Source organism: Vulpes vulpes, chromosome 2 (genome assembly GCF_048418805.1).
Source record: "Vulpes vulpes isolate BD-2025 chromosome 2, VulVul3, whole genome shotgun sequence".
Lineage (NCBI taxonomy): Eukaryota > Metazoa > Chordata > Mammalia > Carnivora > Canidae > Vulpes > Vulpes vulpes.
Window position 1 is genome coordinate 814,074 of NC_132781.1, and position 27,648 is coordinate 841,721.

The 27,648-nt window shown below is 54.4% G+C and overlaps 1 protein-coding gene and 1 long non-coding RNA gene across 9 annotated transcripts in view; one reads left to right on the top strand and one right to left on the bottom strand.

The window, feature by feature from the left end:
• The window catches only part of CCDC57 (coiled-coil domain containing 57), a 99,929-nt gene that overhangs the window by 65,753 nt on the left and 6,528 nt on the right, over nt 1-27,648 (top strand). For 6 of the 8 annotated variants that reach the window (XR_011999229.1, XM_072745627.1, XM_025999977.2 and 3 more), the window contains 2 exons: nt 5,419-5,547; nt 6,008-6,203. Coding sequence is in view for 6 of the 8 variants with exons in the window: in XM_072745627.1 (XP_072601728.1) it covers nt 5,419-5,547; nt 6,008-6,203 (325 nt within the window). In the remaining 2 variants the exon portion in view is untranslated. Of the gene's footprint in view, nt 1-5,418; nt 5,548-6,007; nt 6,204-12,480; nt 13,141-27,648 lie in introns of those variants that run through there. The other 2 variants (XR_011999230.1, XM_072745629.1) reach the window with 2 other exon arrangements.
• On the bottom strand, nt 8,423-19,988 carry LOC140597380 (uncharacterized). Its single transcript, XR_011999234.1, has 3 exons — nt 18,489-19,988; nt 16,555-16,718; nt 8,423-10,812 (listed from the first exon to the last, which is right to left on the bottom strand). It is a non-coding gene; the product is annotated as an uncharacterized lncRNA (long non-coding RNA).

The following is a 27,648-nucleotide window of genomic DNA, read 5'->3' on the forward strand; positions in this document are numbered from 1 at the left end:
CTTTTTAAAAATATTTTTTTATTTATTTGAGGGGTTGAGGGAGAGAAAACCTCAGGCAAACTCCTCACTGAGCACGGGGCCCGACACAGGGCTCAGCCTCCTAACCCTGAGATCACAACCTGAGCCAAAACCAAGAGTCAGACGCTTAACAAACTGAGCCACGTGGGCTCCCCTCCTGCTGTTTTTTTAAATTACATACATACGTGGGGCCCCTGCCGGTGGTTGAGCATCTGCCTTTGGCTCAGGTCGTGACTTCAGGGTCCTGGGATCGAGTCCTGCATCAGGGTCACCCTGGGAAACTTGCTTCTCCCTCTGCCTGTGTCTCTGCCTCTCTCTGGTCTCCAGTGGATGAATGAATGAATGAATAAATGAAGCTTAAAATTACATCCATAGATAAATACAAATTACATCATGTGTGTTTTACTGTAGCTTTACTCCCCTGGGTGTTATTTTTGAATCTTTACCAATATGATGGGTTAAAAAATTTTCATCTTTTAGAAGTTTTCTCGTATCCTTATTGGTATTAAAGTCTGTAATCGGCTATTTATATTTCTTCTTTTGTGGGTTATTTATATATGTGCTTTGCTAATTATTCTACGTGTGTGTGTGTGTACTTGCTAGTTTTTAAGAGTTCCTCATATACGAAGGAACTGCTGTTTGTCCATTATGACCTTCTCAGACTTGCCATTTGCCTTTAACCTTTCTTCATTTTCTTAAACTACAAGATAACTTTTTTTAATCTAATGAGCTCTGTCAGTCTACTTTAGTGATCTTTTTCACTGTAGTTTTTCTCTATTCTGACTTTAGGTAAATATCCACCCATTTCTTCTAGCTGTCGTGTTTCACTAACTGTCACAGTGCCCTTAAGTAATTGTCCTCCTTTTTCTTGCTGGTATTGAACTGATTTTTTTTTTTTTTTAAGATTTTATTTATTCATGAGAGACACACACACACAGAGAGAGAGAGAGAGAGAAAGGCAGAAACAGGCAGAGGGAGAAGCAGGCTCCATGCAGGGAGCCCGACGCGGGACTCGATCCCGGGTCTCCAGGTTCAGGCCCTGGGCTGAAGGCGGCACTAAACCGCTGAGCCACCTGGGCTGCCCGAATTGATGTTTTTATCATGTGCTAAACATCTAAATTCTTGCTTGTGTCTTTTCCAATCAATTTTTTTTTATTTTGAAACATTTTCAAATTTAGATAAAGTTGCAAATATAGCATTACACCTTTCACCTAGATTCACCAGTTGTTAACTGATCACTACATTTACTTTACCATTCTTTCTCTTCCTCCCTCGGCCTTCCCAACATTTTAGATGGATGGATGGGTGGATGGACGGATGGATGATGAATAGATGGATGGATAAATTGATGAGTGATAGGGAGAGACACACACACACACACACAGTGAAATGGCTTTGCTCCTGGACCAGCTGAGAATAAGTTGCAGACAGTGAACCCCTTTATGTCTGAAAACAAGGACACCTCCCCACATAATGAAAATCAAGAAGCAACATTAATATGGTCCTAGAATTTAATACATATCCTATACTCAGATTTTGTGAGTCACAAGTCTAGGACCCACATTGCCTTTCACTTGCACACCTGTGCCTGTGTGTCTGGTTGTATAGTCGTGCATGTACATGCACGTGGGGGTTTGCATGTGTAGGTGTGTTTGTGCACATGTGCAGTGTGCACACGTGTGTGTGTGTACGAGGAGGTAGATGCATGTGTGATGGGTCTTCTGACCCGGTTTGTCCTTCATGATGCTGACCTTTGGGAAGAGCCAGACCAGTGTTTGACAGACCGCGGGGTGGCATCTCGGCATTGCTAGACTTGGACCTGTGTTTATTTTCTGCACAGCTCCAGTGAAGGGTCCTCTCCCCAGCTGGTGCCGACCTGCTTTAAATATCATGCCTTTAAGTAAATAAATAAATATATATATATCATACCTTTGCGGGGCACCTGGGTGGCAGGCAGTTAGGCAGCTGACTCATCTGGGAGTCATGGGATCGAGCAGGGAGTCTGCTTGGGACTCCCTCTCGTTCTCTGTTCCTCCCCCTGCTCACACTCTCTCTCTCTCTCAAATAAATAAAATCTTTTTTTTAAAACCCATACCTTTGTAATATCTTTAATTTATTACAAATGCATACAATAAGGTTGCCCTTGTTTCTATTTTTAGAAAATCCTCACAAAGCTTTCTTAGTCATTTGTCCCATTTGATCTTTACTGGGTGGATGTTTTAATTTGTGTATTTTTATTATAAATATTTTGGAATTCTAAGAAGATACAAAGACTGATATGAAGTAAACCATCCAACTTAATAAACAAAATAGTATAAAGTCAAGACCCCATTGCGTGTTCTACCCCGATACCTCCCTTTAGGCTCTCCTAACTCTGGTGTTTCTCTTAGCAGATATTTTAAAATCTGTATAAATCACATCGGTTGTGTATGTATCTTTCTGCACAGCGCTTTTATTCCACATTATATTTCTGAGCTGTGTCGATGCGGATGCAGCTCTTCCATAGAGGGCTGGGGGGGTCACTGCGTAGGACCACACCTCTGAGGGCTTCATGTTCTCTACGGCAACGTAGCTCCGCGAGTGGCCTGGAGGTGCCACAGGTGACGGGTGAGCAGACGGGCCTGGATGTGCTCCAGGAAAACTTTATGGGTCCTGGAAGTTTCATTTCATAGAATTTCATGCCATGCAACTTTCTTCTTTTGATTTTATTCAACTAGTTAAAAATGTAAAAACTATTTTTAGCTCGTGGGCTGGACAAAAAAAAGGTGGTCGGCAGGATTTGGCCTGGCAGGTGTGGCTTTCCAAGCCCAGGTCTGGACACCACTTGTGTACATTCTCTGCTGTAGAAATATATCAGCACGGATGGACCTGCTCGGACACACGACGGTCACCCGGAGCCCATGGCGCACATCACGGCTCGCCCTCCTCCTGTGCACTCTATGGGTTTGCACACATGTATGACCACGTGCGTCCACCCTCTTGGGCTGGATAGTTTCCCTGTCCTAAAACTCCTCACTGCCCTGTGTACCGCCCCCTCCCCAGCTCCATCCCTGATTGTCTCACTGTCTCACGTCTGCCTCCCGCCCCCCGAATGTCACGGAGCTGGAATTGTACACTCTGTAGCCTTTTCCAGATCGGCCTCTTGCTCTTGGTAACATGCAGCTGCATTTCCTCCACGGCCTCCCATGGTTTGCAGGCTCTCTTCTTATTGCTGGATGGTGTTGCGTTCAGTGACTGTACCGGTTTGTTAATCTCAAGAATCGCTGTTGCAGGCGATCAGGAGCATAGTTGGCTTTTACCAAGTTTTCTTTTCTTTCTTTCTTTCTTTTTTTTTTTTTTAAGATTTTATTTATTTATTTATGATAGAGAGAGAGAGGCAGAGACACAGGCAGAGGGAGAAGCAGGCTCCATGCCGGGAGCCCGACGCGGGACTCGATCCCAGGACTCCAGGATCACTCCCTGGGCCAAAGGCAGGCGCTAAACCGCTGAGCCACCCAGGGATCCCCTTACCGAGTTTTCTACGTAGCAACTCCGCAGAACTGATTGGTGCTAATGCGTGTGGCAGCGGTTTTCCTGTGTTCTCTGGGCTGACGGAGCGCGTCTGAGGCGAGGGCCAGGCTCCCCCTGCACAGTCCTGTCTGGCACTGCTCTCCTGGCCAGGACTCCCATGCAGCGCGGAGAGCAGGGTCACTGGCTCCCATGCCTTCGTCCTGATTTATAGAATGCTTTATTGAAATTTTTTTTTTTTTGGTAAAGATTTTATTTTTTTAAGCAATGTCTACACCCAATGTGGGGCTCAAGCTCACAGCCCCGAGATCAAGAGTCACACGCTCCACTGACTGAGCCAGCCGGGTGCCCCAGATGCGTTATGCATTTTATGTCCAGGTAGATGGTTTGCTGTAAGGCAGACGTGGTTGAATATCAGCAGTTCCATGTGGTTCGGCCTCAAGCAGACGGTGCCTCAGTTTAAAGTTTTCTTTAAAACTCTGCTGAGTTTTTACCCAGAACACGTGCTGAATTCTGTCTGCTGGAGCTCAGGCCCGCGGGTGTGCCAGCTGCAGGCGTGTGGGGCCTGGCGCCTGAGCCCCGCGCGGGCTGCGTGTGGCTGCCCAGAGTCCCGTTCTTCCCAAGCCTTTCCCCACGACTAGACGCTTGGCCTGTACCGAGCTGGTGCGAGGGAGCAGGCGCGTGTCGGCGCTGCGTCTGTGCACCTGTGTCTAGGGTTTCACTCCGTGACATTCCGTTTCCTAGAAGGATACGGGGGCTTAAAAAGGCTTACGGCTAATCTTTATCCGCCCATGTTCTGCAGATCATCTCCCATGTGGGGGTTGCCTTTTCGATTTATTTAAAACAAAGAGAAAGCCAGCTGGGAGGTGGACGCCTGCGCCGCCCGGGGTGACGTGAGCCCCTAGAGTGGCGGCCGGGCCGAGGCTCCTGGCCGACCCGGGGCCTGGGTCCAGAGGGGCAGGCGGCCTTTGAGGAGAGGCACCTGATCGGAGGCCGCTGAAGCCGGGACTCGCTGTGGGATGGATTTGGGATGTGAGAGGGAAGGAATCCCGGTTCGGGGCCTGGCTACTGACTGGGAGGAGGTGAGCGGTGGCCAGGGCCTGGCAATGCCTGAGCTCTCCTGCCACGCACGACCCGGTGGGAGGGCGGCTGTGCTCGGGCTCCACAAGCCCTCCGCGAGGCCAGGGGCTGAGTCACGGGACAGCGCCACGGCCCCCACAATGGTCTGCCCGACGCGGGGGGGGGGGGGGGGGGGGGTGGACACCAGCCTGAGGCACTGGGCAGGGCCAGCCGCAGGGAGGGGTGGAGACCCGGGTGTTCTCCGGCAGAGGACCCCTGCCCCGGGGCCCCCTCCCCTGCATGATGCTGTCCCCTGCGACAGCCCCGCTCACCTGCACCCCCACCTCTGGAGGACCCCTTCACCCCTGGTGGGAGATGCACTGACACGCCAGCTCTTGGTAACCGTGAAACCGCCTGCGTTGATCAAACTTTTAAACGTGTTATTAGAAGGAAATCTCCCAAATCACCCATAAACCTGCGCGCTATCAGTTACCCGCCTGGCTCGGCTCCTTCCCTTCCCTGTGCCCCCCGTCCTGCAGGTGCCCCCACAGGCGGGCGCGGGGGCTTCAGGCCGCCGGCAAGCTGCCGGGCCCGGTTCAGGCCCGGGGCCTCCTCCCCTGACGCTGACGAGGGGTCCGTGACGCTGGGGTGCTTGGTCTCCTGAAGGCCGGGCGCTCAGGTGGACGCGGCCACACCCCTCCCTCTGGCTTGTCACCGACGCGCAGGAGTCCCGGATCCCAGAAACAGCGTTTCCCCGATGTTGAGGGAGACCTCGGCAACACGCCCCAGCAGCGACCCCGACGCTGAAATCCTCTTGCTCGCATTCCCACGCAGGACTCGGAGCACCGCAGGGAAGAACGTGTCCCTGCCCGCCCTGGAGACGTCCAGCCCGGCGCGGCCCAGACCGTCGGCAGCAGCCATCCTCCGCCAGGCTGCGCAGCGGGGGCGGCGGGGCCCGGGCAGGTACGGCAGGCGGGTCTCGGCGCAGGCACCCACCCCGGGGAGTGGCGCGCCCAGTGTCCTGGCAGGTGGCCATCACCGTGAGTGACGGACCAGAGGCCGCTCGGGGTGGCAGGACCTGCTGGTCCCTTTGGCGAGTGGGTCCCCTGGGATGCTGGGCACAGGGCCGGCTCCTGACCACAGAGGTGCACCCACAGAGGGCTCGGCGGGGCCTTGGCTCAGCCGGACAGGCGTCGGTCCTTCCAGGTCCCACCTCCCATGGAGACCACGCTGCCCTTGCCTGACAAGGCAGCTCTGTCCGTCCAGCGTCCGTAGGAGCGCCGGCTGGCGGTGCGCTGGCCAGCCTGTCCCCAGAGCCCCACCCCACAGCCTGCCTTTGGCCAGGCCCACCCTCTGGTCGCCTACTGGGGGCTAGGAGAGCGCGGCTCTCAGGGCTGACTGTGTCCTTTATTTACATTCGTAGCGACAACACAGGTCAACTCGACAGAAAGAAAACCGGTCCCCAAGGCCACGCCCGGCTCCCGGACCCCACAAGGAGAGTGGCCACCACACCCGAAGCTCCTCATCACCAGCTAGCAGTCCCCTCCAGGACACGTGGAAGCTGCTGGACCTGGGGTCCAGCCCCTCCGGCCTCACCTCCCAGGACGACTCTGTGCCAGGTAGGCCGAGGCCCGGGCTCCCGGGTTCCCGGGCCCCAACAGGGCAGAGACGGTGCTGGCGACTGCCTTACTTCAGGGAGGCCCGGCCCCGGCAGGACCCCGACATGCGTCCGGAAGATTGTCTCCAAAGTGCAGAAAGCACTTCCGGGTTTATGGGACGACCGTGTGGGACAAAGGTCATTGGGTGCATGCGGGTGGGCACTGAAGGTCAGGTCGGGGGTCCTGCTGGCTCAGGGCAGTCCTTCGAGCTGGAGGGGAGTTTGGGTTCCCGTCAGCGACCCTGCTCTGCCAGAGGCAACAGGGAAGCCGGCAGGAAGAACTTAGTGACAAACTAGAGCCAGGGGTTCAGAATGGAGGGGAGACACTGTGTCTCTGGCCTCTGCTGGCAGGGCTGGGGGACGGCGAGGTGGCCACGGTGGCCACGGCCAGGCTGACGCGCAGGCGCACATGCTGCGCCCTTCCCGCCTGGGTGGGCTCCCGCGCTGAGGCCCGGTGCCGTGCGCATCCCCACCCGCGGCGCGGTGCAGGCCACCCACCGGGGGCCCCTCCGCAGGGAGCCAGGAGACGCAGGCGTCCTCTGTTCCGCTCGGCCTCCCGAGCACGACCCCGTCCTGGTCCGGGTCCCGCCTGGTCGTCCTGGGCGCCCAGCAGCATCCATCCGGAGGGCCCACCTCTGGGGAGCCGCATGACCCCACGTGGCACAAAGGCCGAGGCCGAGCCAGGGCAGCCACACGCGCCCCTTGGGGGATCCGAGCGCAGGGAGAGCCCTTGCCCCAGCTCTCTGCCCGCGCAGTCGCGCTCCGTCATGCGCACGTGAACCGACGTGACCGTGTCCTGTGGCGGATATTATAGGTTATTTCAAACCTTTGTCCCACACGTCACGTTACAGTGAACGGCCTTGTACGCACTCTCTCCAGGGTGTGTGTAAATTCGAGGGGCGGAGCGTTGCTTTGTCAGAAAGCAGATGCATTTCTCATTGGGGAGACGTCCAGCTGCTCTGTGTGGACACCAGCAGTTCCTGGGCACACGGGGGTGCAGGGGTGCAGGGTGCATGGGGGGGAATGTGGGGGGGTGCACAGGAGGGGGGTGGGGGGTGCACAGGGGAGGTGGGGGTGTGGGGTGGTACGCAGTGGGGAGCGCAGGGGTGTGCATGGGGGGAGTGGGGGGGTGTGTGCAGGGGTGTCGGAGTGTGGGGTGTGCAGGGATGTGGGCGAGTGGGGGTGCGTGCGGGGGTATGTGCAGGAGGGGGGTGGGGGTGTGCACAGTGGTGCGCACAGGGGAGGTGGGGGGGTTGGAGAGGTGCGTGGGTTGGAGGTGCGGGTGCGCAGGACCCGTCGCACTGGCGGTGGCGGCCTCGGTCTTCTTGTCTCCAGTTCTCACCCCTTTGCACGCGGGGTTTGCTCCCTTTGTCTCACTGATCTGTGGGAGCTCATCTTTATGGTGGAAATCTGGCTTTTTCTGAGACAGAATTACAGATCTCAGCCCCCCTCAGTGTCTCATCTGGTTTTGACTTTGCTTACACTGGTCTTTGTCACACACGTATTTTTCATCTTTATGCTCCTGAGTCACTCTGTGTGTTGTTAATCCTCCCTGGATTTTGTGCCATATTTAGGCCTGTTCCACCCCAAGGTGAGACAGGTTTCTTTCACGGTTTCTTCAAACGTCATGGCTTCATGTTTTTGTGTTTAAAGCAACGATCACTGGGAGTTTATCACACGGTATATGTTATAAAATAGGGGCCAAACCTTTTTTTTCCAGTGGCCCGGGTGGCCACACAGCCGTCCCAGCCGCCGCGACTGAGTGACCGCGGGCCCGCTTTGCCCACAGAGCTGATCCCCGGCTCTCCGGGGGCGGCGCCTGGGGCAGAGGGCCTGGCGCCACCCGGTTGTCCCCGGCTTCCCGGCCCGCAGCCCTCCCCCCGCGGCACCTCTGCTTTCCCCGGCCTCAGCCGTTTCCCGCCTTCCCGCGCTCCTGTTGGGGGGCGGCCTCCGTGGGAAGGCCGGCGCCGTCCCCTGCGCCCCACTCGCGCCTCCGCGTGCTCGGAACAGCTTTCCTTTCCCCCTGCCCTTCGCTGGGAAGGTCGCATTTGCCATCTCCTGCCGCTTCCTCGGCTGCCCTTCTTCCGCTTCTCGTGGTTAGTCCCAACCTTGTAACGGAGTCTTCAAGTGTGAGGCCGGCGGGGTTGGACCCGACGGCCAGGAAAGAATTCTCGAGACGTCTTCGGGGCAAAATGGTGGGTTTATTAAAGCAGGACGACAGGTGAGCTGTGGCCTTGGAGTGTGAGGAGCAACTGATTACACACGTAGGGGTCGGGGAGACTGGCCATACGGGACGTTCCAAAGGGACCTTCGTGCTCTGAAGACTCGTGGGACCCTGGAGGCCTGGCTGCGGCCGAACCAAGGCTGTGCGTCCCTCCAGCGAGGCGGTGACGGGAGGACAGTCAGAGGCTCCTGGAGGAACGTTCCATTCTGCCTCCTCCACTGTTTCTCAATAGGCTGCAGGCTATACGGACATTTAATTTTTTTTTAAGATTTTATTTATTCATTCATGAGAAACACACACAGAGAGAGGCAGAGACACAGGCAGAGGGAGAAGCAGGCTCCACGCAGGGAGCCTGATGTGGGACTCGATCCCGGGTCTTCAGGATCAGGCTCTGGGCTGAAGGTGGTGCTAAACCACTGAGCCACCCGGGCTGCCCACGGACATTTAATTTTACCTACATCTCCCTCTGCCTTTGTTTCCCGCGTCAGTCCCTCCCTGAACGATTTGGACCCCTCGATCTCTAAGGTTGCTGAGGGTGGAAGGCCTTGAGGTCTGTAACCTCCTCCTGCGGAGTAGGGGCCTGGAGGTGTCCCTGCCCGCGGGTTGGCACCCGTCGGTCGGGGAATTTGTGTATCGAGTCACTGAAGGCAGAGGCAGCTACCCCAAGGTAGGCGACGTGTGGAGCCTCCCTGAGTAGGAAGGGTCGTCTCTCAACTGGAGGTGCGGAAGCATCTGAAGGAGTCTGGGCACCAGGCAGGGAGACACCGTAAAGACGAACAAAATGAGGTTGATACTATGATGAGCAAGAGAAGCCTGAATAAAAAGACCCTTGCTAGTTAACCAAACTCGCCCTCCAGCTCTTTACTGTTGTTTGAAGAGAAGTTTGAGGTCTTCCACTGGTTCACGGATAAGAGGCACGTGAGTTTGCTCGTTGGTTTCCCCTGACGGAGGTACAGGTTTCCTTGTAGGCCGATGAGCCCCCGAGGCGTGGGGCCACATGACATGACCCCGAAGAGGCCCTTCCATTTTGGAGTTAAACCCCCTGCTATAGGAGACCCCCTTCCTTTATGTTTTTTTAAAGATTTTATTTATTTGAGAAAGAGAGTGATGAGAAAGAGAGCATGAGCCGGGGTGGGGGGGTGGGGTGCAGGGGGCAGAGGGAGAAGCAGGCTCCCCCCTGAGCAAGGAGCCCGATGTGGGACTCGGTCCCAGGACAACCCCGGGATCATGACCTGAGCCGAAGGCAGACACTTCACCCACAGAACCACCAGGCACCCAACTCCCAATCCTTTAAATCATGTCTGCGGGGTTTATATGGGGTGGGTTGCTAGTGTCTGTCAAATCAGGTTTCGGGAGGATATGGTTTGCATATTCATTTAGAGATTTATGAATTAACCTGGCCTCGAGTAAATAATTTAATAGAGCATTATAGTCTCCGTCGATTGATAGGTCTACAGGAGAAAAGGTTTGCCACATAGTAACTCCAAAGGGACAATAACCAATAACTCTGTTGAATGCGTTGGGGCAACTCTCACCCAAAGAACCCCTTATCGGTAAAAGAATAATCCAGTTTTCTTGAGTCTCAACGCTTAGAATCTAGTATCTACAAAGACGTGTTACTGAAATGTTTTCTCTCTACTGTAGCCCTCACCTGTATACAGAGGTAGCCAAATCGGGACCTGGTCATTTGTAAAACGAGTCCAGGTTTAACAAAACGTGGCCTAATGACTTATATAAGCTCAGGAGGAACAGAGATTGATCATTTAGATCTTTCAGAATCCACTTTGCTGGAAATTTTTATAAGGAATCTCTAGGTTGAACTTCTGGTAGCCTCTCCAGGCCAGAAGCCAAGTCGAGTACTTGCCAGACATGCCTGTAATGCCTGTAGATTTGGGCGTATTCCTCTTCTCAAGGTCCCCAGGGTATCCTGAGGCTCCTGCACCTGCCAGGAACTGACATTCTTTACTCCCTGGTGAGGCCGTTGGGAGCTCCGGCCCAGGTATCCGGCCACCATCTCCAAGGGGCTTTACGGCTCCAGGTTTCAGAAAATCAGCCTTCGTTCCTTCAAGCTGCTTAGTCATATCTGAGTCTACGCCTGTCTCTCAAAGATGACGCTCCGCCAAAGCCTTGGTGAAATAACCGATGTTTCCAGTGGTGTCCTGTTACAAGAACAGGTTCTTATTGAACGTATGCAAATGACCATGGTCGCCACGGAAGAAAGGACACTGAACAGGACCTTTTGGATCTCAGAGGGTTCAGGTAGAAAAGTTAGCTGGCAGTTTGCTGGCAGAGGAATACTTTATCATTCCCATATGTCGCTGATGTCCTAAGACAAAGTTTCCTCAGGCTGGAAGAGCAAAGAGCAAATATTAGAGAACTGGCAATGTTTCAAACAAGACACATAAACTGTGATCATTCTCAGTTTAGTTAGTTCTGGAAATTCTTACTAATTTCAGTTTTACGATCCTAAAGATACTGAATACCTGTATTTGTCCTAACAGTCCTTTGTATGAATCCTCTCGAAGATCAAACCCATTTTTCAAGAGAGTAAGAACAGTAACTATAAATGAAAAACTCAAAAATGGCCGTGGCTAAAGATCTGTTGAGAGGTCACGACGTAGCTGGCAGGGAAGTCTGGTTATTTCTGCCACACAGCACTTCAGTAATCAGAAGGTCCAGTGATGGCCCTATACCGAGTGATGGCCGAAGACTTTAGGAATCGCATATCCTCTCTGCAGTATTACAGCATTTACCCAAGCAGTATAACCTGAGGCTTATTATTAACAGTTCTTCCAGAGGAACTTAACATGCCAAATAAAAAGACTTAATGAGTCAAAAGAGTCCTGGAAAATTTGTTAAAACCTTAGGAAGTTTTAAACAGCAAGAGAGGGATCCCTGGGTGGCGCAGCGGTTTGGCGCCTGCCTTTGGCCCAGGGCGCGATCCTGGAGACCCGGGATCGAATCCCACATCAGGCTCCCGGTGCATGGAGCCTGCTTCTCCCTCTGCCTGTGTCTCTGCCTCTCTCTCTCTCTCTCTCTCTCTGTGACTATCATAAATAAATAAAAATTAATTTAAAAAAAAAATAAAAAAAAATAAACAGCAAGAGAAAGAGAAAACACGCAGAGGCAGAGGGAGAAGCAGACGCCCGCTGAGCAGGGAGCCCGACGCGGTGCGGAGTCCCGGGACCTGGAGCAGGACCTGAGCTCGAGGCAGACGCCCAATCACTGAGGCCCCTAGGCGCCTCTGGATCTGTTTAAAAGTCAGTTTGTTCCCCATTGTCAGCTTTTACCTGGGGCACTGGTGGAGAAACCTGGAGCGGAGGTGTTAAGTCCAGGATGTGCTCTTGGCTCCTCGAGAGGAGGGTGGAGGAGAACCGAGGGTGGTCTAGAAGCCAGTGTGCAGGCCGCACCCGGGATGGCGCAGCGCAGAGCAGCAGGAGGGGGCGGGAGGGCAGGAGAGAGGGCCCCGGTTCTAGAGCTCAGCAGACCCGACAGAGGAGCACACACCATGTTTTCCCGCCAACAAGGGGGAGTACACAGTCCGTGGCCAGAGAAGAGAAGAATTTACCCCAAAGGGACTTTCGGCAGCTGCTTGGGAAGATTAGTTAACGTCCCTGCCCTGAGGTAGCCTCACCCAAGGCCATGGTTCCAGTTCCAGCCGTTAACCTGGGACGGGAGTGAGGGAGCTGCCCCCGGCACAGCCGGAGGGACCCTGTGGAGCCCCCTTGGGTAGGGAGGCCTGCGTTCCGATCCCGTAACCTGGGTTTTCGGAGGAGGCCTCTTTAGATAATCATCAGCACAAGGGAGTTTACTGGTCTAGTTACGACCAAACGTGTTCTACTAGAGGCCCTTAGGTCCAGGTCCCAGTTCAGAGCCCTGAAGGCCTGGGATGGACCTCGGTAGGGCCGTCTGTTTGCCCTGTTCCCTGCAGGAGAGATCTAGCCGATAGATCCTACTGAGCCCGCGCAGGACCTTCCTTACGCTCTGTAATCTGAATGGTTTCCCTTGGTTACAGGAGCACCGCAAGGGAGTCTTTGGGGACTGAAGAGACAAGGGCCATTACCAAAAAAATCTCCCCAACTCCCGGTGGCGTCCCTCGGATGCAACCGCCACGATCACGGCCCGTAACGGCCCCTGTAGGAGGGCGCCTGCCCGCCCCGCGCTGCCCACCACATTCTAGGTGACGCTGCGGCGTATGGACCCGAGTGTGCCTGCCTTCAGGGCCCCTTGGGACCCTCCATTTCTAACCCCTGGAGAACACCAGACAAGTCTTACAGCAAAGTGCCCAACTTTGTACCGTAGCAGCAGAGGACATTGACAGAAGCCAGTGAAGACAAATCCGCCGTGGTGTGAGCGACAGCCCAACACGTGCGTCCTTACCGCCAGCTTCCCTCGGACACGGTCCCCACTTGGATCTGATTCCATCGGGTACTGGTTTCGGCCGGCTCCCAGTGGAGGTCCCTCGGCCGGACCAGCGTGGGGGGTCACGGTGGACCAATGAGGAGGGAACCTCACGCAGAAGCCTGAGATCGGCAGCCGTCCTGGTGACTCGGGTGGCTGTCCCGTGCCCAAGACAGACAACCTCGAGGGAGGACAGGATACAGAGAGCACCGGGTTCCTGGGTCTTACTGCCATCCCGCCCAGGGGACTGCGTAGCCACGGGCAGAGGATCGCGGCCTGAGCTGTCGGCAGGGACGTGTCCCAGGAAGACTGCGCCCCTTGAAGGGCCCCGGGAGGGAGCGTGAAGGAGGAGGAAGTCCTCACCCAGTGTGCACCGCGGCCCACAGTCCAGCCGAGGAGCCTCGGGGCCCCGCACTGAGAAGAGCCTGCCGGCCCCTCGGCCTGTGTCTCTGTCTCTCTCTGTGTCTCTCATGAATAAACGAACAAAATCTTTGAAAAGAAAAAAAAAAACAAACGCCTCCGTCATGCTTGAAGGCACATCCTTGAAGCACATGTCAAGAAGGTAAAGAATTCCTTTTTTAAAAAATTGTATTTATCTATTCCTGAGAGACACAGAGAGAGGCAGAGACACAGGCAGAGGGAGAAGCAGGTTCCCTGTGGGGAGCCCCATGCGGTCCCGGGACCCCGGGGTCATGCCCTGAGCCGGAGGCAGACGCTCCACCACTGAGCCACTCCGGCGCCCTACAAAAATCCTACAAAGGAAGAGCCCTGGCTGCTGACTGATCACCACCGTCAGCTCTGGCCCCAAGGCCTCTGTCAAACTGCGTGAACTTGACACTGGGTGTCACAGCCTCACGGTGTTTAGAAAGCAAGTGACAAAAGTCAGGACCCACCCAGGGTGGGGATGTGACAGGTGATGCTGCCCAGACAGCAGGGACGGGGAGGGGCCCCACCCTCCGTCCATCGGTGGGAAGGTGAGCCGAAGTGGCCCCGGGCTCCGCCTGCCTCTGCCCCCGAGGACAGGGCCCTCGCCCTCACGCAGCCCGCAGGACCTTTAGCGCCAGGAGCGAGGTCTGTGTGGTCTGAGGACCTTAGTTCTCCACACTCTGACCTGCTCGGGCCCCGAGGACAGGCGGTGGCCAAGACGGGCCATAAAGATGCCCAGAAACCCGATTCCCGCTGAGCGTGGCGTCCTGCACAGCGGGCGCGGGGCGCCGGGCGGAGGACGCAGGAGAGCGGGACGGGGTAGCTGAGCTCCCTGGGTTCGGGGAAACGAGAGAGGACGTTCGGGACGCCAAGAGCCACGAGGAAAGACCAGACAGACTTAAGAGCAAACGAGTCTACGGAAGGAAAGATGTAATCAGTCAAAGCCAAAGCTTGGGCTTGACAGTGATTCTGTGCTGCCTCAGCGACGCGGCCCTGACAGGAGGGTCCCAGAGGCAGAGACGTGGCCGGGGACACAGGAAGCAGGGGGGCAGGGGCCGTGGAGGGCGGGGGCAGGGCCAGAGCCGCGGCAGGACAGGGTCCCGCAAAGGCGCCCCTCGGCCCGGGAAGCCACGCGCACCCCCGTGTGCAGACGTCGGCGACGCGCTGGCGTGTGTACAGCACTCAGGTCGCCCTTGGCCGGACGTTGCCACCTGCCGAGAGCTGAGGCCCCGCCCGACGGCGGCCTCCTGTCAGCCACAGCAGGGGCGGAGGCCCAGGGCCCCACAGAGGATCTGCGGGCACCGAGAACTGAGCAACTTTGCCACCGCCTGTCCCTCCTTTTAAGACGTAAATCCAGAGTCAGAGTTGGCCCACGTTTCTGTAAAGGGCCAAGCAGTGAGTGTCCTCGGCCTTGCGGCCCCACGGCGTCTCTCGCCACTGCGCAGTTCTCGGCCTGAAACAGCCGCAGACCAGCGGTTCACGAGGGGCAGGGCCGCCTGCCAATAAAACTTTATTTAGAAAAACAGGTGATAGCAATGCTGTTTCTTTCTTTTTTTTTTCTTAAGATTTCATTTATTTATTCATGAGAGACACAGAGAGGCAGAGACACGGGCAGAGGGAGAAGCAGGCTCCCTGCAGGGAGCCCGATGCGGGACTCGATCCCGGGACCCCGGGGTCACGCCCTGAGCCGGAGGCAGTCGCTCAGCCCCTGAGCCACCCAGGTGTGCCAGCAACGTTGCTGCTTAAGCTGAATGCACAGGTGTTTGTTTTATTCTTATTTATTTATTTTTTCAAGTAACCCACACAAGCCCCAGATGAAGCGTCGCGCGCTCCAGCAGTGGGCCAGCCAGGTGCCCCCGTGTCTATTCTGTAAGTCACCTTACTTCTGTCCTTTAAACTGTGCGTGTAGGTGTGTCGGTGAAGCCTGGGAATCCCCTGTGATGAACGTCCTAGCAAAGAGTGGTCCCAGGGCATGTGGCAGGGAGGGCGGGACGGTGCCCGTGGCGTGCGCGGTGGTCTCAGTGCGCAGGTGGCCCGTGGCCACGGGAGCAGCAGGAGGGCGGAAGGGGCGGACAGCCGCAGGTGCCGTGCTGGGGTGGGGGGTGCTCCAGGGGCCACGGGAGGGGGGCACCTGTGTGGGAGGAGGGGGGGTGAGGCAACCTGCTCCTGTGTCCCCAGCCCCCGGGCCGGCCCTTGGCGAGGTGCGAGGCCGGGCACGGACGGGCGAGTGCAGGCGGGCAGTGGGCTGCGATGGCAGGGGTGCGGGTGACCGCCGCCAGGTGTCCGGGGGACGGCCGGGGCAGCGGGCTGCCATCAGTCTCCGTTGCTACCCGCTCCCCCGTGCGACCTGGGCCTCGGCAGCGCGGAGGAGGCCGGGGAGGCCCACAGCAGCCAGTTGGGAAACAGTCGTCAGACGGGTCGGGAAGCCCGTGGGAGGGGATGGTCATGCCGCGCCAGGCCCGCAGCGAGTGGGTGGCCAGCTGCCTACCGTGGGCGTGGCCGAGCCCGCCCTGCGTGGGGGGCCATCGCGGCGGGCCCCACGCAGCACAGGTCACGGGCCAGCCCGGGAAAGTGACCGAGCGCACCTGACCCCCTCCCTGCGCCGGGGGCCTTCGGTGACCGTCCTGCCACCCGGTGTGCCCGGCACGGCTGCGGGGAGACACGCTGACCCGACGTCGGCGTCCTTGAGCTCGCTGTCAGGGCCCGGGCATCGCACCCGGGAAGGGCGCGCGTGTCCGGGTTCTGCCAGCGGAGGGCAGGGCGTCACCGGTGCGCTCAGGCGCCGCGCGGGGAGGCCGGGAGGTAGGGGGGGACGGCGCCCTGTGGTGACGCAGCAGGACGGAACATCCCGTGTGGCTTTTGGTTCACCCTGTGATTCATGGGGGCGAGAGGAGGAGGTGGACGCGCACGCGGCTCAGGCGTTCTCGTGTCCACACACCTCTGCCCCCCTCGTAGCCGGGCGCTCAGGACTGAACTACCTGTATGATACTTTGTGTAAGAATATTTTTTAGTTCAAGATTTTCTTTATTCCTGAGAGACACACAGGCAGAGACACGGGCAGAGGGAGGAGCAGGCTCCTGCAGGAGCCCCAGCGGGACTCGATCCCGGGACCCGGGGTCACGCCCTGGGCCCAAGGCACACGCCCCGCCGCTGAGCCCGGCGACCCTGCGGAAGGAACCTTTCTAAGCCTCACTAGTATCTTCAAAGCTACTGTCAGGAAGGCAGGAGCTCGAGACGTGAGTGTGGGATCCCAAGCACTTACGGCAAAGCACAGTGTGGGGCGTCGGTCCCCAGACAAGCAGTCTGGAAGCTCCCTCCTAGAAACTGGGATGAAGGGTCTCCTGCGTTTGCCCGTCTTCGGTGCGTTGTCCGTAGGGATCGTGGACGCTCAGAAATGGTAAGGAAATCGTTGAACGGTGTGGACGTCTGTGATCAAACACGGAGAGGCACTTTTCTTAGACGGTGTTTCTCGTGGCACGCGGTGCTCGTGCTCCCTGGTTTCGAGGTGGGACCGGAGCCGCCTCATCCTGCCCCCAGCAGGCCCGGCCGCACCCCCACCCCCGGGCCTGCTCCGCTGCCGGGTGACCCGGTGCACACGGGGCCTTAGGGTCCCAGTGGCCCCTGCTCCATCCTGAGGCCTTGGGCCCCTCCACTCCCAGCTGCCTTCTGTCCAGGCCTGTCCCCTGACCCCAGCCCTCTGTCCCCTCTCCCCCGCAGTGCCCCGGGGCTGTGACCTGCTGCTCCCCAGCCCCCTGCAGCCTGCCCCTGCAGACACCTCCGCCCCACCTCCTTTCCCAGCACCTGCCTCCACCTCAGGCCCCTTCCTTCCCCGCTAAGCTCTCGCCATTCTGGGGGCTGGGGTGGGGCACCGTCCTTGACCCTGCCCCGCCCCTGGTCAGCACACGCAGGTATACAATAGGTGCTCAATCTCATTGAGCCGGGAGATACTGGAAGAATGGAGCCAGGGAGGCCCTGAGTCTGCAGCTGCAGGGGGGGTGGTATCGAGATTCCTGGGAGGAGGTGGGACTGGAGGGCACTGCCGGGGAGGTGCTGAGGAAGGAGTCTGCCGGGAGGAGGCAGGAGGCCTCTCAAGCTGTTGCCCCGCGTGGGCCGTGGGGACATGGGCAGTTTCCTGGACGCTACGTGAGGGGGTTTCGGGGCTCGAGCAGCAGGCCTGCGGAGAGGTGGTTCATGGCGAGACCCGACCCTCAGAGGGGTGCGGGGCGTCGCGGGTGGGGGCGAGTGGGGGCGGCACGGACCCCCCAGTGGGGGCAGCTGCCCGCTGAGGTGCCCCCAGGCAGTCACATGGCTTAAAATCCAACCTAAAAATACACAGAATCAGAACTGAGGAATCACACACGAGAAGGGCAACCTGGGATGTGATTTTAAAAATCACAACTATAGGGGATCCCTGGGGGCCTCAGTGGTTGAGCACCTGCCTTCAGGTCAGGGTGTGACCCCGGGGTCCTGGGATCGAGTCCCGCATCGGGCTCCCGGCATGGAGCCTGCTTCTCCCTCTGCCTGCGTCTCTGCCTCTCTCTGTGTCTCTCAGGAATAAATAAATATAAATTTTTAAAAAGTCACAACTATCTACAATGATTCTTTTTTAACTACAACATTAATCCAATTGGAAGGATTTTCTCAGGATGAAACACGAATAAGTCACCAGGTTGGCGGGGACACGCGCTCAGCCAGGGCAGCACCCGAAGATCACAGCGTCGGCCCCTCCGGCAAGCAGCAGCTTCCCCGGGAAGCTGGACCCAGCAGGCGAGGCCGGGGCGCCGGCGCTTCTGGGAGTGCAGTTTGCCGGGGTGACCGGGCAGGGCCGGTTAGAGCCGTCGGCCCCCCAGGGGTCCCCGCACGCGCGCTCGGGGTGCGGGATGCCCGCTGGGGCTAAGGGGGCGCAGACCTCGGCGACCTGTGCCCCGCACCACGAATGGTGCCCAGGGTTTTGGTGAAAAGTCAGTCCACTCCTCCCGCCCCCTGCCGTCCCCACCCCCCGCCCCGCCTCCGTCCCCCAGGCCACCACCCCCTGTCCCTGCTCCTCTTCCACGTGCCCTGCGCTCTGTGGCCATAGAGGCGAATACGTAGGGTGTGCATCACGCCAGTAGGCAGCTTGGTTTTTCATTCCCACCTGGGCCTCCCGCTCGGTACCCCCGGGAGGTCAGTGATCCGACTCATGACGATGTTCTTTACCTGAAACACTTCGTGTTCATTGATGTTTAAATGGCCTGTGGTCTTAGCTCCCAGACTGTGCTGCAGCGAGCCATCCCGTGTTCATGCAGGGCTGTGGGAGTCTGTTGTCAGAATAATCCAGAAGTGAAATCGCTGGGTCAAAGGTATGAGTGGTTTGACTTCTGCACGGTGTTTCCAAATCGCCCTGGAGAAGTTGGCCCAACTTGTGCTCGTGGCTGCGGGCTGTGACAGTGTCTTTCCTAACTCCCATACTGGTACTGGTGGAGTTTTTTTCCTTAAGATTTCATTTATTTGAGAGAGAATCTCAAGCAGACTCTGAGCAGAAAGCCCCACGTGGGGCTTGATCCCATGAGCCTGAGCCGAAACGAAGAGTCGGCCGCCTGACTGACGGTGCCACCCAGGTGCCCCCAGTACTGGTGGATTGTTATCAAGCGTTTTCCTTTATGCCAATCTTGATAGACGAAAAATATATTTCATGATTGGTTTTAATTTGCAGTTTCTAAACTCCAAGTGAGGCTGGCCACCTTCCGTGTGCTCTGATCGTCGTCAGGCCTCACAGCCTGTGTAGGGGCGACTAGGAAAGCTCGCGGAGTAAGGACGTGCACGTCGTGATTTGCAGGAGTCAGAACACAGCGGGGCTGGGGGGCTGTGCCCCTGGGGCGGGGAGCTGCCGTGAGCGCTGCCGCCTGTGCCCTGCCGTCACTGCTGTACCCCGAGAGCACTAACCCATCTGCACAGCTACTGGAGTCCCATTTTCGAGTAAGGAAACTGAGGCTGGGGGGCACGGAGTGCCCGCCTGAGGTCCCAGGTCCCAGCCCTCCGTGTACCACAGGGTTCCAGAGGGGGCGTCCTGACCCCCACGGGGCGCACAGTCAGCGGGAGCCACGACTGTCCTGGAGCTCACACAGACATTGGCTGGGAGCTCCCGGCGCGTGGAACCGTGGGGTCACGCTCCTCTGGAACAGGAGGTCAGTCTGTCCCGGAGACCTCGCCCACCCGAGGCCCATCCTGTTGTGAGTGGTGGCGGCGGCTCAGGGGCATCCCGGGTGCTCCCCTGGCAGAGACCCTCACCCTCCCTGCCCTGGTGCCCCCAAGGGGAGCCCTCAGGGGATCAAAATGATGAGGGACAGAGGGGTGATGGCAACTTTTAAAGGGTACGGTGTGGGTGTTAATTTTTTTTCTTTAAATTTTTGGGGTTTTTTGAAAATTACATTACATTACATTGAATTCAATGTTCTTGAAATTAAACATTTTTCTCTTTAAAAAGGGTTGCATAAAATGTTGAGAAAAGGGTACACACAATGCTATTAACTGGCTACTAACCCAAAATTAGTTTTAAATCCCGTGTAGTCAGAATATTTCCATACAGACCTCTCTACAGAGCTGACACCTAAATCAGATAACCACGTTGCCAGGCTTTTCTTATCCAACGATCCAGATAAAAACAAAACCAGCCGCCTCTTGCTCACAGCCCAAATGCTTGTGGAGCCCCCACCAGCGCCACAGAGGCCTGGCGTGCGCCCGCCACAGCGGGTCCCTTTCTCGGCAGTTCCCAGAGCCGGGAGGTCGGGGCTCTGCGTTCCCCTGGAGAGACGCGGGCCCAGAGCGCTCCCATGAGGTCTCACAGCTCCCAGCCAGTGGAGCAGGACCCGAGTCCAAGCAGACCCTGAGCTCACTGGCTGAGGTCAGCCCCAGACGCCAGTGCCCCTGGGCACCAGGCAGCAGGTGGCTGGGTGAAGGCGCGCAGGGGCTGTGCTAACTGCCAGGCGGCACTGCGCGTGGGGGTGGTGACGCCTGGCAGGCTGGCTCCGTCTAGCGGATGACGCCATCCTACAGGTGCCCCTCAATGGCAGATGGTCCAACGAGCCAGAGCTTCCCATTTTTCAAGAGAAGCTGGAAATCCTGTTTTTTTTTATATAGAATGTTTTCATTTTTGAATATCGGCAGCTAATTAAAAAATCAAAACAAAGCGTGGGCCAAATTACAGCTCAGTTTGTTAGCTACACACTTCTGTGAGCCAGACCCAGCCATGCCTAGTGACGTGGCTCCAGCCAGGAGCTATGTTTAGGATTTTACATGGTTGAGAAAAGGACAGAGAAAGTGCTACAATGACCTGGATCAGCCCAGTGGGCTCCAGAGAGGCCCCGGCTCTGGCAAGGCCCCTTCCCAGCCTGGGAATCAGGTGACTGCTGATAAACCTGCGCTTCTCTTTACTAGCGACTCACGGTGTGTTTCTCTGCATGTTCCTGCAGGGCGGACACACCAGGCCCTCCTGGGTTTGTCCTCGTGTCCGTCCTGCAGGGCCTCACCTGCCCGTGACGAGGGCCGAGTGGGCCCCCAGGACGCCATCTCACCTGTCCCCTTCTTGGTGTCTTGTGCTCTTGTGTGGAGACTGCCCCCTGTGCCTTCCCTGGACTCAGATTCCCTCTGCTCTGGCTCTGCCAGCCAGCCATGGTCTGAGGTGATAAAAACACACTGTGAACGTGGGACCTTAGACTTACTTTGTCCACACGCCCTCAAGACCAAAAATATTGCCATCTGGCTGCCCCACAGACGCTTTACTGTTTCTCGTGAAACCCAGGGGTTGAGCATGGGAGGCAGGCTGATGACCCAGCACTGTTTCCGAGTGATAGCCATTCATGATAAGGATCTATGATAAGTAAGAAAAGGTTAAAATCACACAGGATAGGTGACCTCAAAGAACTGCTAGTGACTCCATTGTAAATGCACCTGGAACAGTACATTCTGTTCTTCCTGCGTGGTCCTCATACCTGTGCACTAACCAGGGAACTCCCCTAAGGCCTGAGAACCTTATCAGAATGTGAGTGTCAGTGAGACGGACAGACCTGGGAGAGCCCTGTGAGACCCGGCTGAGAGACCAGCAGCCTAAGCCACAGGGAAGGAGGCCAGCTGGAGCCCGGGAGGTCTGTCCTCTGCACCAGAAACGTGTCGTGATGCAATCCCCAGGCAGGGCCCATTGGCTGGGCTCTGGCAACAGGACCTGCGAACAGGGTGGAGTGCCTCCCACTGGAGGGCTCAGCACATCTTCTCATTGGCCACTGTCACAGGTAGACCGCACGAGGCAGACGGGAGCAGGAGTTGTCCATGGGAACTAGGGAGCTTATTCAGCCCTGTGACTATTAGGGTACAGGACCCCAGGGGGCAAGGGGCCCTGCCCTCTTACTGCTCAGCACCCTTGATCCTCTTGGCTCTGCCTGCCCCACTCTCAGAAGGGATCAGATGTGAGTGCCAACACACCAGTGAAATTGTACACGATGTGTGCCGCCTCTCAGCACTGTTACAATAATAACTAAAGAAATCCCAGAACCAGTGTTTTGGTCAGAGGAAGGAGCAGTGCTGTGTCCTGAACTGAGTGACCAACACCAGCTTCCTGCTTGTGCTAATGATTACAACCTGAGACTATTTAAGAAGTGCAGAGTGTCCTGTAAACCTTTGAGAAGCGAGGGTCAAGTAGATCTCTGTTAGCTCTCCTCTTGAAGGCACTGTGATGAAACAGTTACGCCACTTCGGGGAAAGTTTATATAGAAAAAACTTCTACACCAAAGTAAATACTTTAAGAAATAGCCAAATCGGTGTACTCCTCGGTGATGTGTATTCTAGAGCCACAGCATGGCTAGTGCTCACTTCTGCTTCTGGCTGGGCTGTTACTGACTAGACTTTAATGTCTCTCCATAAACAATTAGAAAGTTGGGCAAAATATACGAAACTACTGTTTTCAGACATTAGATAATAGCACAGGACCATAGTCCTTGAAAAAAGGAAAACAAATGAGATGAACTCCAAGATCCCCCTAGCTTTCTGCCTGAAGGCACTTTCTGGGCCACAGGCATAGGGAGGAGATGCCAGACAGAATTCAGCAGCCTTGGGGCCCCTGGGTGGCTCAGTGGTTGAGTGTCTACCTTTGGCTTAAGGCATGATTTCTGAGGTCCTGGGATCGAGTCCCACATCGGGCTCCCTGCATGGAGCCTTTTTCTCCCTCTGCCTGTGTCTCTGCCTCTCTCTGTGTCTCTCATAAATAAATTAAATTTTTAAAAACTCAGCAGGCTTCTAAGTTGGAGAAATGGGAATTGGAGTTTGGGAAGGCACAAGGGGCTGGCAGTTGCAGGAAAGAGTCCAGAAGGGAGGGTACTACACAGAAGAGAACTCCAGAAACTTGGGGAAATGGTTATATATAAAGAACTGCACAGGCACTTTTTTTTTTTTTTTTTTTTGAGTCCTCACCACATACTAGCCCATAGATGTATGGACTAAAGCTCCACAGTTCCAGGCAAAGGAAAGACAAACAACTTGTAAGCTGAGCCATTTCCAGAGCTCTCAGAGAGCAGGAAGATATTCAGAGTGAGGAGTCTCCATCATCACCTTCCTTCAGTGGAGAGACCCAGACAAGTCATACCTCAGTAGTAGGGCTAGGTTTCTCTGGAGTGAAGGCCCATGTAGACTTACACTAGAAAAGTTTAAAAACAGTCTTTGAAATGACCAAACAAGGGCAGCCCGGTGGCTCAGCGGTTTAGTGCCTGCCTTCAGCCCAGGGCATGATCCTGGAGACCCAGGATCGAGTCCTGCATCGAGCTCCCTGCATGGAGCCTGCTTCTCCCTCTGCCTATCTCCCTATGTGTCTCATGAATAAATAAATAAAACCTTTAAAAAAAGAAAAAGAAAAAGAAATGACCAAACAAGGAACCTAACTGCCTACCAAAATAAAACCCCACACTCTAAAAAAAATTTTTTTGAGAAAATATTACAATGCCTAACATCCAATCAAAAATTACAAGACATGTGAAGAAGCAGGGAAATGTGATCCAGAATCAAGAGGAAAATCAGTCAGTAGAAAGAGGCCCAGAAATAGCAGAAATGAGGGAACAAGCAAAGACATTAAAAGAACTGGAATGACTATATTCAAGCATTTGAAGAAAAACATGTACATAATGAGAAGAATTGAGAAAATGAAAAGAACCAAACAAAGCTTCTAGAGATGAAAACTATAATATTTGGGACACCTGGGTGGCTCAGCAGTTTAGTGCCTGCCTTTGGCCTGGGCGTGGTCCTGGAGTCCCAGGATCAAGTCCCACATTAGACTCCCTGAGGGGAGCCTGCTTCTCCCTCTGCCTGGGTCTCTGCTATTCCCTCTGTGTCTCTCATGAATAAATAACTAATAATTGTTAAAAAAAAAAAAAAAAAAAGAGGACGCTCTTCAGGCTGAAGGAAAATGATGCCAGATAGAGACATGGGTCAATGGAGAATAGTGCGGAAGTCAGACGTGGCAGGTCTGCATGTAAGGGAAGAGGGTAGGTCTGCTTTTCTTTTTTTTACATGTCAACCGATTGTTTAAAATGCACATATTAACATACGTGTATCACAAGCCTCATAATACACCTAGAAGTAGAAGGTACGACAAAAATGGCACGCATGGTGGGAAGAGGAGAGGGAGGTATACTCTCCTGAGGCTCTTCAGGTGACATTGTGCAACCCTGCGTCACAGCAGAATGAGACAAGTTAGAAGTGCAGAACAGACATTCAGAAACGACAGCAAAGCACAGCCAGTGGCACAGATAAAATGGAGTAGAAAAAAAATCAACCCAAAAGTAGCCTCAAAAAGAGGAAAAAAGGGAAAAAGGACAAACAGGACAAAGAGAAAAAAATTAGTAATTGCAATGTAGAAATAAAAAACATTTAAAACCAATCACATTGAAAATAATATTAAAGGTAATGGTCTAAATGTTGCATTAAAGGGCTGACTGGGAGAAAAAGGCTAGCCAGCCTCAACGGTGTGCTGTCAACAAAAAACTCACTCTAAATACAGGGACACAGTTGGGTGAAGAAGGCTGGATGGCTCTTTCACGTCAGGCAAAGCAGACTTCCCAACAGGGAATATTAACCCAAGATAAAGAGGGACATTTTGTGATGGCATAGAAGTCAGCTGCTAGAAGAGACAACCTTCCCAAGTATGTGTGTTCCTAGTAGGAGCGGTAAACACGTGAAGTTTAAAAACCCTCAGAAGGGCAGCCCGGGTGGCTCAGCGGTTTGGTGCCGCCTTCAGCCCAGGATGTGATCCTGGACACCCGGGATCGAGTCCCACGTCGGGCTCCCTGTGTGGAGCCGCCTTCTCCCTCTGCCTGTGTCTCTGCCTCTCTGTGTGTCTCTCATTAATAAATAAATAAAATCTTTAAAAATAAATAAATAAAAATAAAAACCCTCAGAAGAGGGGCACCTGGGTGGCTCAGTCCGTTAAGTGCCCAGCTCTTAATATCAGCTCAGGTCATGATCTTGGGGTCATGAGATTGAGCCCCATATGGGGCCCTGCACGCAGGGGGGAGTCTGCTTGAAATTCTCCCTCTGCTTCTCCCTCCACCCCTTCACCCCATTTGTGCGCGCTCTCTCTCTCAAATAAATAGGTAAAATGTTTTTAAAAAAAACTCTCAGAAATGGAAGGAAATGTAGAGAAGTCCATAATTATACTCAGAGACTCTAGTACTTCTCTCTCAGTGATCAACAGAACAAGGAGACAGAAAAGTCAGTGGAGGTAGAGAATAGAGGGTTTGAGCAGCGCTGTCAGCCAGCTCGGCCTCACTGGCACGTGTCCATTGCCCCAACCATCAACAGAACACACACACTTTTGAGATGCACACGGTACGTTTGACAAGATAGGCCACATGCCGGGCTATAAAACTGGTCTTAGTAAATTTAAAAAGGTTGAAGTCATACAGACTGGCCACAGTCTGCTACACAGTCATATTTGCTGGCCACAAACCTGCTACACTGGAAATCAAGAACACAGAGATATCTAGAAAAATATCCAAAAGAATTTAAAAATAGAAGGCTCATGGGTCAAAGAAGAAATCACAAAGTCTTACTTACAAACTTGAGCCTTTAGATACTTAAAAGAGACAAGAACAGTGTTCTAAAGTCAGTGATCAGAACGCCTGGGTGGCTCAGTGGTTTAGCACCTGCCTTTGGCCCAGGGCCTGATCCTGGAGACCCGGGATCGAGTCCCACGTCGGTCTCCCTGCATGGAGCCTGCTTCTCCCTCTGCCTGTGTCTCTGCCTCTCTCTCTCTCTCTGTGTGTGTGTCTCATGAATAAATAAGATCTTAAAATATATATATATATATATATATATATATATATATATATATATATATATATATAGAAAAAGCCCGGACACCTGGGTCAGCAGATGAGGGTCTGCCTTTGGCTCAGGTTGTGATCCCAGGGTCCTGGGACTGAGTCCCACATCAAGTTCCCTGCAGGAGCCTGCTTCTCCCTCTGCCTGTGTCTCTGCCTCTCTCTCTGTGTGTCTCTCATGAATAAATAAATAAAATATTTAAAAAAAATCATTAGGAACTTTAAAAAACACAACTATTAGAACAAAAAAGTGGCTTTGGCAAAGTACCAGGACTAGATCAATACAAGATCAATATGTCAAATCAGTTATATTTCTATACATAACAATGAGAATCAGAAACCACGATAAAAAATGTCATTTACAGGGATCCCTGGGTGGCGCAGCGGTTTGGCACCTGCCTTTGGCCCAGGGCGTGATCCTGGAGACCTGGGATCAAATCCCACTTCGGGCTCCTGGTGCATGGAGCCTGCTTCTCCCTCTGCCTATGTCTCTGCCTCTCTCTCTCTCTCTCTCTCTCTCTGTGACTATCATAAATAAATAAAAATTTAAAAAATATATATATCATTTACAATAATATCCAAAACCGTGAAATACTTAGGGATATACTAATGGAATGTGTGTGCACTGAAAAGGACTGCTGCACAGAAAAGTCAGACCTATAATGGAAAGGTATACCATCCTCATGGACTAGAAGCCTCAACATTAAGATGTCATTTCTCGGGATCCCTGGGTGGCGCAGTGGTTTCGCACTTGTCTTTGGCCCAGGGCGCGATCCTGGAGACCCGGGATCGAATCCCACATCGGGCTCCCGGTGCAAGGAGCCTGCTTCTCCCTCTGCCTGTGTCTCTGCCTCTCTCTCTCTCTCTGACTATCATAAATAAATAAAGTTAAAAAAAAAAAAAAAGATGTCATTTCTCCCAAAATGTACCTGCAGATTAAGCAAAGTCCCAATCAAAATCCCATGAAATTTTTGAAATTGAAATAAAAAATTAAAATTTACATGGATATGGGAAGGATATAGAAAATTCGAAGCAGTCTCAAAAAAGAACAAAGTTGAAGGATTTTACCTAATTGTAAGACTTACCATAAAGGTACAGTAATTGTGACAGTGTGCTGTTGGCACAAGTGTGCATGTGTACGACAGAGAGTGCAGTGGACACACGCATGTTAACTAACAAATCAGTTAATGTGAAGGCTCTACAGTAATTTAAGGAGAAAGAATATCCAACAAATTGTGCTGGGACGACGACATATCCATATGGGGAAAAAATGAACAGCTGTACCCTTGTACCAAACACAAAAACTAATTGAAAATCTATCATAAGCCTAAACACCATAGCTCACCCCATACAACTTCTAGAAGAAAGCACAGGAGAAAATGTGCCCTTGGATAGGCAGAGACTCCTTAGGGTACAAAAAGTCCAAACCGTAAGTGAAAACCCATAGATTGGACTCCATCGACAATGCAGACGCTGCATGTCACAGTGACGCCATGAGGACGTAAGGGAGTAAGCCACAGGCTGGGAATGTGCACCAAGGACTTGGATCCGGAACATGTAAGGAGCTTCACAAATCGATAAGAAACAAGTACACGCAACAGAAAATAGCCACAACACCTGAAAAGACTCTTTATAAAAGGAGATGATTACGTGGCGAATAAGCCCACAAGAGACGCTCAGCAATCACCAGTCACCAGGGAAATGCAAGTCTAGGGACACGACCCCTACGTATTCATTCATCTGACCAAAAAAATGCCAAGAGCTGACAGTACTGAGTGGGCTGGAGTGTGGAGCGGCGGGAGCCCGCGCTGGCTGCGAGGCGATGCCATCGGCTGCTCCTCTGGGGAACGGGGCCTGACGCGTCTTTAAAAAGTTGAACGTGTACCTACTGCACAGCCCAGCCCTTCGGTTTCAGGTCACCATGGGAGCAATGGAAACATCCAGACCGGGGCGCCTAGGCTGGCGCAGTCGGTTCAAGGGCCGACTCTTGATGTCAGCTCGGGTCATGGTCTCAGGGT